General features: G+C 35.8%; 2 protein-coding genes across 2 annotated transcripts; both read right to left on the bottom strand.

The window, feature by feature from the left end:
• Positions 1 to 4060: 4060 nt before the first annotated feature.
• Positions 4061 to 6099, bottom strand: LOC107076703 (olfactory receptor 52E8-like). Its single transcript, XM_015341329.2, has 2 exons — positions 5897 to 6099; positions 4061 to 5057 (listed from the first exon to the last, which is right to left on the bottom strand). The coding sequence occupies exon 2, from the start codon at positions 5024 to 5026 to the stop codon at positions 4082 to 4084; it is 945 nt and encodes a 314-aa protein (XP_015196815.2). The 5' UTR covers positions 5027 to 5057; positions 5897 to 6099; the 3' UTR covers positions 4061 to 4081.
• A 3759-nt stretch (positions 6100 to 9858) lies between these two features.
• LOC102684115 (olfactory receptor 52E8-like) lies at positions 9859 to 11925 on the bottom strand. The gene is made up of 2 exons (XM_015341328.2): positions 11784 to 11925; positions 9859 to 11087 (listed from the first exon to the last, which is right to left on the bottom strand). The coding sequence occupies exon 2, from the start codon at positions 11054 to 11056 to the stop codon at positions 10067 to 10069; it is 990 nt and encodes a 329-aa protein (XP_015196814.2). The 5' UTR covers positions 11057 to 11087; positions 11784 to 11925; the 3' UTR covers positions 9859 to 10066.
• Between the last annotated feature and the right edge of the window lie 366 nt (positions 11926 to 12291).

Raw genomic sequence — 12291 nt, 5'->3', positions numbered from 1 at the left:
CAAAACCGAATATTCGAAGGATGCATATGTGTGCATGAAAAATACCTGCGTCAAACAGCCAGCTCTAGATATGGAGGGTGTTTCTGACAAGAGGTTAGTTAAGATATTAGGATAAAATGCTGTGCTACCATACAGCCCATTCAGGGACAAGTTACAAATGAATATATACATGGGTTCATGGAGTTTTCTTTCTCTTATAATTACTGATATAAGAACAATATTTAAAAAAAATATCAGAAGATAACCCAACAGTGTGGCAGTGAAATACAAATACCTAAAATGTCCTATGCCTTCATAAGTAGTAAAAATAAACATTGTCACTAGGGTTGAATTCTGCATTGTAAGTATCCCTTTTTTAATGTGCCAAGAAAATCAAGTACATGAATTATTAGTTATAATTAAATATACAGCTCAAATACCTAGTCACTTAATAAAGTAACTTTTACACAGAAAGTTTTTAGTTGTTAAAGTTTTACGTATTGCCTAGATTGATATGTATGCCTTGAGTATTTTATTTGATCAAATACATTAGATTTGTTTACAGTCTGAAGCAATCAGGGGAAAGAATGATAATTACATTTGTAATATTTGCCCTCAAGCCAGTTTTCATCTACTGTAGGGTTACGTCTTTAGCACAGTTCTCTATTCAGGCAGGATAGTCTAGTATTTACCTGTTAAGAGTAAATTATGCAATAGGCAGCACATACTAATTGTAGCTCCTCTGCGTTACTGGCAGTTTCTTATGCTAGGCCTCAGAGCTGATCACACAAAACTCTCAGGTTCAATCAGTGAAAGCGTTCTTTCAGAATACTTGATGAGCCCTAGTGCTCAGACATAATGGGTTCAGGGTGATGTCGCTGGCCACAGCTGACTGAGCTCCTCAGGCTGCAAGAAAGAACTGGCCTCTCTCGCCGGCGTTCCGTGAGCACCAGCTGGTCATGGAATTGTCAGCTCTGGCAGAAACAATAACTCTTGCAGCTCCCCAGGTGCTTATAGGTTGGAGGAGACATCAGTGAGATGTGCCTCTCCTCTCCAGGCACCATTAAACCTGCAAGAAAATAACAGAGACTACTGTATGTATAAAATACCACATGGCTGTATCAGCGAGGTATATTGGAAGAGCATGTGTGTTGGTCCTCATTGTCTCCATGCAGTACAGCAGTTGTAGCCGTAAGCCATTTCTCACAATGTCTGGGATGTATTAGAATTTAATACACTGATCATAAGCATTTGAAACAAGGATGTTCGGATAGGAAATTGCCATGAAAACTTTTTCTTGAAAACTTCTGACAAATAAAAACTCTATTAGTAGAAGCGCTAAGTTGCATTTGTTATGAATAATAAAATTGTTCATCTAAGAGAACAAAGAATGATGAATGATGACGGATCTGAGAGTGAACTCCTCAGATTTAATAGGTGATGAAGTCATGGTCGTGGAGCTCTGTCTTCATTCCTCTGTATCCCTGTGTGTCAATCACAGCAGTTATAATGTTGCTTTCTGGTTTGCAAAACCACAGATCATTTCAATATATTTTACTTAAAAGGGTATAGACAAAATATGCAGACATCGTTTGATATGTATTAGCTTAAATAAACTAAATTTAACTTACTGATTTTAATACACCTTAAAGAAAATAAACATCTTTTATGATTTAGGCATTCTCTGTTCTGGACATTAGGTCTTCCTGCCTAAAAGAATAAGAGCCATTAACAGGGGGATATAAAATATATTAGTAAAGTACATTACTATTTAGTTCTGTGGGATTTTCCAAAGTAATGCTGTGGAGCTCTATTGAACAGAGAATTAGAGCTCATTTTATTATCCTCCTAAACACTTAACACCATGAAGTACATTGGATAAAAATGTAAATACTGTATGTGAATACCTGTTGTGTTCCATGTCAAGCTTTGTTTAAACAACTACTGTATATAGCACATACAATATATCTTAAAGAGTTATGGATAGATTTTCAAACATCACATTAAAAATATGTAATGATAATTATACACTGTGCATTATTATACTAATGTAGTATCTATACAGATCTATAGTTTGTTTTCAGCATCACTCCTGATTGCAAATGTCTTACATACCTGAAAAGTCCTGTCATGAATAGTGCTGCCAATACCACCTTCTTCTGTGATTTACTGTTGGAAAAATTGTTCCCAGCTTCCCATTAAAAGACAGTCAGGAGTCTGTCTCAGAAGTTAAAAGAAGTTTTTATTTCATGCGCATAGGAGCGAAACACACAGATATGCTCGGTGTATTTTAATACTGTATCCTCTTGCTTGGGGAATTTATTAGTTTGCTCTATTCTAGTGATTCCCAGGCGTGAAGATGTTAATTGGAGCTAAATTTAACAATTTCAGGTACAGACATTTGAAACAAACAAAACAAAAAATGTTACAGTAAAGCTGGGACTGTCCCTTTGGGGCCTAAGGCCGGATCAATTGACAGATCTCCAACTGCTTTGCAACACTAAGTGACACAGGAACACCATGGTATGGTAAACACTATATCAGAATTTAAAGTGTCATTGATATACAGATTCTTTTGTTGAGTGCACATAGCAGTTAATACATTAGGACCACAGTAAAATCTTTATTAAAGTGAAAAATAGTATGGTACTTTAGTTAAATTAGATTCTCTCAGGCAGAACTGACTCATACAGTACCTGCACTTTTTCCCTTTACACCTCATGTTTTATCCTATAAATGTACTGTAGTTTATACGTGTCTGTGGGACATCCCAGACCATCCCAGAATAAATTATACAAATGAGTCAACATAATGACGAAGCAAGATTCAGTCATATTAAAGGCATGGAAAACTTTTTATTTTCCTATTTTCTTTTTATTTAAAAAGTTAAGAGTATATACTGTACAAAACAACATTTATTAAATCCCATCTGTCACATGTTTTTTTCAAAGTTTATGAGTTTACACCAGTAAGTTAACTCCTGTCCCAGACGTAACCTAGAACTTTATTTTTGCTGCTTGTTTAAACCCCAGTTAACCTCATTCTAAGGGATCCGAATCTTACTTAGTCTCTGACACAAGAAACGGCAGACACAAATGGAATTGATGTTTTGTACAGTTTCACATGGTCAGAGGAAACAGCAGTTAACCCAGACTATAAGGAGGTTCGGGAGTGTTGTAAAAGGGGTGTTTCATTTCTGGGTGGAAATGGGAAATGTGCAAAAAGGGACCTCCAGAGTGCTTTGTGAACAGCTGTACTGTATATGCAAATAAATACATGCAAATAAATAACACTTGATCCAAGAAATTAAAACACAAGTTATTAATTAGCTGAACACAAATAACTTTAATTTAAACGTTAACTTTTTTATCATTAGTGTTTTAGTAGTAACAGATACCATACCCCATCTTATTAATGTAATTGACAGATCATAAAGCTTCTGTTTGTCTTATCCAATAAATGATCTAGCTTAGACCACAGACTGAATCTCATCAGCCAGACATTTAAGCTGGATCATGCGGCAGTGAGACAGGGTTTCTTCAAGTGGCAATGCTCAATTGGCACAGTCCTTCCAGAGCACTTACAATAAGAAGCAGTGGAGGACATCAATTTAAAATTTTGCATTTCACACAATATTTTTATTTTATATAAATGTTTTGGATTTTACTAATTTTAATGTGGGACAGTGATATCTGCTTGTGTGAGATAGGTATTAAAATATATAAAATATTGGTTTGCAATAATACATTTATGTACAGTATATTAAAGTTTTTATTTCCACATTTTCAAAAACACCCCCTGGATTTTTTTTTTATATATGATAAAAATATACAGTAAGGTGACATACAGTAGTGTCAGCTTTAAAGGAACATTTATATATTGTAGAACTAGAACACATTACTAGTAAAAATGTCCAAGAATAATCCTTTGTGAAGGCAACATATTTTAATAATATGTTATTATTTAAATATATAATATTTTAATTTGACTGATCTAAAATTTGTTTAGATCAGTCGGATTGAAGTGTACTCCTGACTGTACCTGGGTATAAGAGCCAGGACATAAATTTGTGGAGATGCACAAAAATATTTTTGTCTTATATTTACACTTCAACATAATTTGGTTTTGTACTAAAGAATGTTCTTCTGATCCTTTTCCTGATTTCCTGCATTTTAATACCATAGATGATGGGATTTAAAAGAGGAGGCAACAAAATAAAATCTACTGACATGATAATTCGTGAAATAGGAGATGTATTACTTAGGTCAAAACGATGTTGGACAACTTCAAAAAAAGCGGCAATGTTGTAGTTCACAAAAGCCAGTAAATGAGGGGTGCAGGTTTCTAAAGCTTTAGATCGAGCTTCCTTTGAAGTTTTCACGCACACTGCCAGGATCCTGATGTAAGAGTACAAAACGACAAATATTGGTGTAATCATGACAACTGCTATAAAACATAGGCCAAAGACATTATTAACAGAGGCATCTACACATGAAAGTCTGACAACTGACCAGTTGTCACAAAACACCTTAGTAATGATAAATCCACATAATGGCAATCGAATGGTTAAAGAAATGTGTATACAAAAAAAACAGATAGGATAAATAAACACGAAAACCAAAAACTGAACCATCTTTGATGGGGTCATAATACTGTTATATATCAATGGGTGACATATGGATAAATATCTGTCATATGCCATCAGAGCCAAAATTGAATATTCAAAGCATCCATATGTGTGAAGGCAAAATATTTGAATGAAACAGCCAGTTCTGGATATAGCTGGTGTTTCTGACAGGAGATTTGCCATACAGCTAGGATAAAATGCACAGCTACCATATAGTCCATTCAGAGCCAAGCAACAAATAAAAATGTACATGGGTTCATGGAGTTTGTGGTCACTTGCGATGACTGCTATGATGACTAAATTTGCAAATAGTATGAAAAGAAAGCCTAACAAAGTAGATGTAAAATACAAATATCTCATATTGCTATTGTCGCCATATGCAGTAAGAAAGAACATTGTCATGTTGGTTGAGTTTTGCATCTTAATTTTCTTCTACGTGTTTTGAAGGCACCTAGAAAAAAATACATACAGTGTATTAAAATAAATACATGTATTAAATAAATCTGACCGTAACATATTGTGCTTTTTCATTTGAGCTACATCTCTTGCAGTGAGGTGCAGTAAGCCATGTTCTTTGACTGTGTTGTGAGTTGTGTTTTAACATCTTATTAAATTGCACCTCTAATTTTTAACTAAATTTTGTACTGTGCTGAAAAGAAACAAGCTAATTTCACTTTAATGTGCTTGTAAAGCACTTTATTTGTTTTGACTATAAAACTATGAAAGTCCTTTTTGACTCCTTCCATGGAGTTAAATTTATGCCTTTAATCTGTTGTGCTGTACTTTGCTCATTTCATCCTCCCCATTCCTGTTATCCAAATACCAAACAGAAAAATCAACATCTGAATGTTAATTATTACATCTGTGTGACATACTCTCTGTTCTGTCTTCTCTTTTGAGTTTTTAAACTATCACAGTACACATTCTTTTTAAAGCTTACTTTTATCAAGCTTGCTTACTTGCTTACTTTTATCATAAAATCTGCTTTTGTGGTATGGGACATGCATCACTAAGTTAAATTAATTGTATTATTGTGGATTGCAATATTTTGTATTTTGGTAAATTAAATCAATAATATCTGTCATATTAATTCCAAGGTCTTAGAATATAAATTTATGAAATTCTGCACTAAATACAAATTTTATTATATATAAAAGCTGTATTACAGAAAAATATTCTGTAATATACAAGAACACGTTTAGCTGTAGCAGATTTTACTGAATAGTCTAAAAATTTAACACACAGATAATGTCAGTTTTCAATAAGACTGGATTTGCAACTGTCACATACCTTCCAAAATCTTCGTTTGTTCTGCTATGACAATAACTATGACCTTTTCTTCTCTGCTTTATATTGTTTCCCCCCTGTTTGGGGAATATTACATCATGTGCTGCTCTCAAACGTCCTGCGGGAAATCAAAATAATTGGTGTTTAATCATAGATCATTTTCTAAACAAGAAAAATGAGGCAAAAGTAAACTGGACACAGGTGACGCCACAGGAATCATTCATGAGCTTTTGTGAGTTGAATAACAGGCAAGGTTATTTACACTTCTCTATTTACTCATTCAAAGTCACTTTTTCACTATGTGACTCTCAACAGGACAGTACTATAACACCCCTGCAGATGGACTGAAGGTTAAGATTCAGTGTTACATGTCAGTGAAGCCCAACAATATGGGAGCCTGAACAGAAGTCATCTGAGTGCATGCTGAGCTATAACGCCCAGCTGTCACACATTTTAGCCTGGAGTAAACTGTAATTGGGATTCCAAAGGCAGCTGTGCACAATTGGCAGAGATAGGGACTGGATTAGTCAGACAAGTCACTTGATGGAAGGGTACATTATTACCATAAGAGTGGTTCCATGAAAATAAATACAATCATTAACTCTTGTTAAATCCCATGTACTTATCATGTGCTGAGCACCTATACTATACTATAACTATCCAGTAAGACCTTGCTACATCACCCAGCCCCACTCTCTTCTTCTCACAAGGCTGTTGGTATTGGACAATAAACACACAGAAGAGTGGGAATGACATAGTTTCACTAGCCTTAAAAAGAAATGGTCACACCAGTCAGCAAAAAGAAAACCACTGGCCCACACAGTGAAGGTGGAGGGTCCTGACTAACAGAGGCCAGGTAGGTCAGGGTGGGAACCCAAGACCACAGACCAGGGACAGCCACACACGTACACATGCATAACACATACTGTACAGTACATAAACCTCTGTCCTTCCCCCCAAGTCCCAAGAGTTACCAATGTCCTTGATAGTTCCCATCTATCCCAGGAAGCTCACCTGGGGCGGACATTGTCACGTTCATAAACCCCTCCTCTTAAGGATGCTCCAGCCCTTCCTTGTTTTTTACTAATCTCCCGAACCTGCTCCCTGTTCCAGCCCCCTTTTCAGTTCACCTTAAAAGCCAGACGCTCACTCTGTTCCTGTCTCTGCTTTGGTTTCCGTACCAGGTGAGTCCGGGACCTGGAAGCGCCTGGTCCCGTCAAGTTTTTAGTTCCAGTTCCCGTGCCGGTCCCGACCCGGTTCCTGTTTTGAATCCGTTTGTCTTGGTTGGACCACCTGGCTTTGGACTTTTGCCTCGTCTCAGATTTCCCCTTGGACTTACTTCTGGACTGTTTGCCTCGGCCACACCTCCCCCGAACACCAGCACACCATGGACACACCCCCTGTTTTCGTTCCTGACTCCCGCATGCTTTCTTCCCCGTGTTTTCCTCACTCTACCCTGGACTGTGCTAAAAGAATGCTTTCGTTACAGACATCACCCCATCGCTGCCTGTGCCACCAGGCCTGCCTGGAATAATTGTGACAAATATTTAGGATCCTTATTAAGGAATAAAAAATCAGGGCCTGTAAGGAAACATACTGTAAATGAACAATCTCTCCGATGTTATCAAAACCTTTAAAGGCTTCTTTACATTTGCATTACTATATAAATACCAGCAGAGACTGATTTGGAAAGCAGATGTTAATCTGTCAGTCAGACCGACAGCTCTTTGCAGCAGGGGGTTATATAAATACTTTACTACAGTATTATTTTACTGTTAGTAACACTTTACTGTTAGTGACAATTTAATGGAGCAACTTGGGTAAGAAACTTTGCTCAAGGGTATAACTGCAGTGTCCCACCTGGCCTTCAATATCACAAACCTATAGTCAAGAGGCTAGAACCAGCAACAGCCTTAGACGTAAAGACAGGATTTTGATTTTGGAGTTTCAGACAATTTAATTTGATGTCTGTCCAACTACCATCCAATCACAAGCACCACTACCACTCTGTGTGCTTATGTTTTGTTTAACTCCAAAACTACAGGACATGGAGTAGAAGACTAGATAAACGCCCATGCATCTTTATGCAATTCAAACCCAATGGGCACAAAATGATGTGGGAAGTGGCAATTAACTAGATAAACCAGCTAGGTATGCTGTTAGTTACATTAGAGGAATGGAGGTGGTTTTCGGAAAACAAACCCATTGGATGAACAATGAGAATATCAATATGAATTTGCTTAAATTAAAATGAATACGACCATCATTAAAACACACATTATTTTAGTTCATGGCAATGCTATAGTTCATTTTTCAGGGATGCCAGAATTACAAAATATATTATTGTTTAGTGTGGCACAGTTGTTAACATTGCTGCCTGGCATGCTGGGGCCCTGGGTTCAGTTTTGGACCTACAGTGCTACTTACAGTATATGGAGTTTTATGTTCTCACCATGGTCACCTAGTTTCTTCCGACAATACAAAGACAAGCTGGTACCTGTAGTTTAATTGGCTTCTAGGAAAACTGGCCCTGGAGTGAGTGTGTGTTTTTGTTTCTGTGTGTACGATGAGATGGATTGGCGTCCCATCCAGGGTGTATCCCGGCTTGCACCCTTTGCTTGCCAAGACAGACTCCAGCTCCCCTGTGACCCTGAATTGAATCTTTTAGAAAATATATGGATGAATTATAAACGTTTATAGGAAATTCAACATTTATGGCCATTTCATAGACATGTGCAATGTAGTGACTTTCATTTCAATTCAATAAATCCTTTTCTCTACAATTATTGCCTTACTTATATTTATTTACTGTACAAGCTTTATAAAAATTACAAGCATACTATTAACTCTATACAGTTCTTTGTTTTTCAGTGCTAGAAACTGCAGTGCACAACATTAAAGAATGCACCAAAGGCATCCATAGTCCTTTTATCTTCTTCTTCTTGGAAACAATTATACAATATATATTTCATCAGACATTTAAAAAATGAAGCCCACCTTACTTTCAAAATGTTTTTTAATGTAGTTGTGACCAGTGCTTGCAATAATGATCATTTGTAAATTTCTGCTTCACATTTGGGAAAAGCAAGTACAGTGAAATCCCTTGGTAGTTTATCTGGAAGGCATGGTGGGAAAAATACCCTTTTGACTCTCCTTAAGAAACCTTTTTAATGATGGTTTTAAATTCATGTCCTATTAAGAAAATATATCATACGTAGAAGGTGTCTTCTTTCAACCTGTGTTTCCTCCAGAACATGGTGAAACACAAGGCTTTAATGTTATAAAAACTTTAAGTGCAAATGCCTTTAAGCTAAATAATCACTTGTGTTTATTGGCAGGATTTTTTTATTGTACAGAAGCAAAGGCTTCACACTATTAAACAGTGCTGTCATAATGCCACTGAGAAACTACAAGTTGGTTTAATACATTTCATAACCTTGCAAAACTGTAACATGTAGATGTAGAAAATAATTTATATTTATATCACTTTAGCACAGGAATTTGAGGATGTAAGTTTTTATTTATTATTCACAAAATGTGAAAGAATCTGTTTTTAAATCTCCTTTGTAATGCTTACAGCACACCATAAAATCCAGGTGTGGGGTATCACATTGCTGTGTAACACTGTGCCAAACCTGGTATAATATTTAATATTTTAATAATAGTGTGTATGTATTTCTTTGCTTAAAAAAGCTATTTTTGTTTTTAAAGTTAAACATTAAGTACAAGTACACAAGGGGACAGAAGGTCGAATTACAATTAAGAGAAAAAATGGTAAAATAATGGTAAAATTAAAATAACAGTACAGTAAGGATAGACAGTGTGTCAGAAGGGCTATACAAAAACAAATTAAGAAGTAAATACGTGCATTAGAGCAGTAAAGCTATACAAAGTTTAATAACATCTATAACAGGAGTTCAAACTCTGCAGTTGCTAACAAAGCAATCTCATTCCCTTATCCGCTTTACCACAGTCTCTGTCTGTCTGTGACTAGGAGGGGAGTGTGAAATATTGCAGTCATAAACAGTGTTAAGGAACTGTGACTTCTGACAGACAGACTTGTTTGAAAAATCTTCCGTCCAAATGTAACAGCGTTTTCATGGTAGAGGGTGCCCCAGCTCACCTGATCTGTGAAATGTCCAAGTGCCCCCACCCTAACATAAACAAACATTCTCATTTCATATGTGAAAGACATGTTATCTTCTGCTTGTTTTCTCTAGGTGCTTCAAAGGAATTCGGTTTCCTTCCAACAAACATTCTTATAGTCCTTTTCTTTATCTCCTGCATTTTAACTCCATAGATGATGGGATTTAAAAGAGGGGGAAGCAACAGAAAATCTATTGACATAATAATTCTCAGGACATGGGGCATATTGCTTAGATCGAAACGGTAGTGCACAACTTCGAAAAAAGTGGCGACACTGTAGTTCATGAAAGTCAGTAAATGAGGGGTGCAAGTTTCTAGAGCTTTAGATCGAGCTTCCTTTGAAGCTTTCAGGCACACTGTCAGGATCCTGATGTAGGAGTAGAAAATCACTAGAAATGGGGGAACCATGAGAATAGTTGTAACAAACAGACCAAAAGCACTATTAACAGACACATCAATGCATGAAAGCCTGACAACAGACCAGTTGTTGCAGTATAGTTTATCTATTATAAAGCCACATAAAGGTAACCGGATAGTTAAATAAATATGTACAGACAAAATACAAATGGGGTACATATACACAAATACTAACAGCTTAGTCACTTTTGATGGTGTCATGATGCTGTTATACCTTAATGGATGACATATGGACAGATATCGGTCATACGCCATCAGAGCCAATATTGAATATTCAAATGATCCATATGTATGAATGCAAAACACCTGAATCAAGCAGCCAGTTCTAGATATAGATGGCATTTTTGACAAGATGTTAACCATACATACAGGATAGAATGAGGAGCTACCATATAGTCCATTAAAAGCAAGGTTACAAATGAATATATACATTGGGTCATGAAGGCTTCTTTGTGTTGTAATTACAGTTATAAGAACTATGTTCACAAAGACAATCAAGAGAAAAACTAACAGAGTGGACATAAAGTACAAATACTTGATATTGCCGGTTATCTCATAATCAGTAAAATGCAATGTTGTCACAGGAGTTGTGTTCTGCATTGTTATTGTCCCTTGATTTTTCTGAAGGCACCTAGAAATAAATAAAAAAAAGTGTTAAAGATTTTTTTTCCCCATAATACATATTGGAATTTCTTATTAGAAATATTTTTAACTGCCAGCATAAAATATCTTTTATAATTTAAGATGTCTTTTCATGATTTATGAGGTTAAATATCTTACTTAAGTCCTCTAGATCCTTGATCAAAATATTTACAGCATCTTAAAGAAATGTAAATGCACACACTAAATAAGCTTAATAATTTATTTTTAATCTGTATGTTTTTCTTTGTTCATTAATAAATAATCTTCTTTCTACCTTGCATATTTTACAAATACTTTGTGAATGTACATCACTTATTCACAAATAAGGAACCAGAGAACGTTGGAAATATGCAGTATGTAACATTTGTCTGTGAATCAATGAATTTTACAGTATGTTCATTCTGTAGTTCAAGCCCTAGTGTGTTTTTTTGTAGATGATCTATCTGGGGCTGAACTGTTATCCACATACTGTGTGTATTAAAACATTTAAAAAAGAGTGGCCTTTTAAAAAAAAAGCAGAATGTGTAGAATCTGAATTGATGTTCTGTACTAATTTACTGGATGGAAATCCTTAGGGTCCAGCTCAGTAACGTTCCAGCTGTACAGTATGTACAGTATACAGACCTCTGCATATTGATCAATCAATATTATCTCTTATCACTGCTGCTTTGTGCACATACTGTACCTTAAATTCTTGTCATGAACAGTGGTTCTGGATGGGTCTTCACTACAGGAAACACCACCTTCCCCTAGCCTGGGGAATACTGGAGTGTCTTCTGTTTGTAATGATTCCCAAATGGGAGGATGTTAATTGGACTCTGGCTCAGATTCAGACTTCATTAAAAAAAAGGGACATAAACAAAAAAAGACTGAACATCTTTCAAAAGGGAATTAATGAAATATTTTTAAAAAAATAAGGACTGAATATAATCAAATACATCTGCTCACACAGCCATACTTTTAAAACAAACAAGATGTCAGCTAGATTTCATTCCATAAAAATAATTTCAGGACTGAATGAAACAGCTTGATTTAATTTCAGTTTTACAATGCATAGACTTTAAAACAAAAAAGTTCAACAGCTTAGCTTCAGATGACCTAGCTTGTACTTTTATTACTACAACAGCCATTAATAGTAGTATTACTGATACTGTATCGCCACAGGCAATTAAGATGTGAGGTCTCCATGCTTG

This window comes from Lepisosteus oculatus, chromosome 5, assembly GCF_040954835.1.
Source record: "Lepisosteus oculatus isolate fLepOcu1 chromosome 5, fLepOcu1.hap2, whole genome shotgun sequence".
Taxonomy (NCBI): domain Eukaryota; kingdom Metazoa; phylum Chordata; class Actinopteri; order Semionotiformes; family Lepisosteidae; genus Lepisosteus; species Lepisosteus oculatus.
The sequence above is the reverse complement of the archived record's forward strand: the minus strand, read 5'-3'. Positions and strand labels throughout refer to the sequence as shown.

Coding starts and splice junctions, on each gene's coding strand:
- LOC107076703 (XM_015341329.2), bottom strand. CDS start 5,026: ATGCAAAACTCAACCAACATGACAATGTTCTTTCTTACTGCATATGGC.
- LOC102684115 (XM_015341328.2), bottom strand. CDS start 11,056: ATGCAGAACACAACTCCTGTGACAACATTGCATTTTACTGATTATGAG.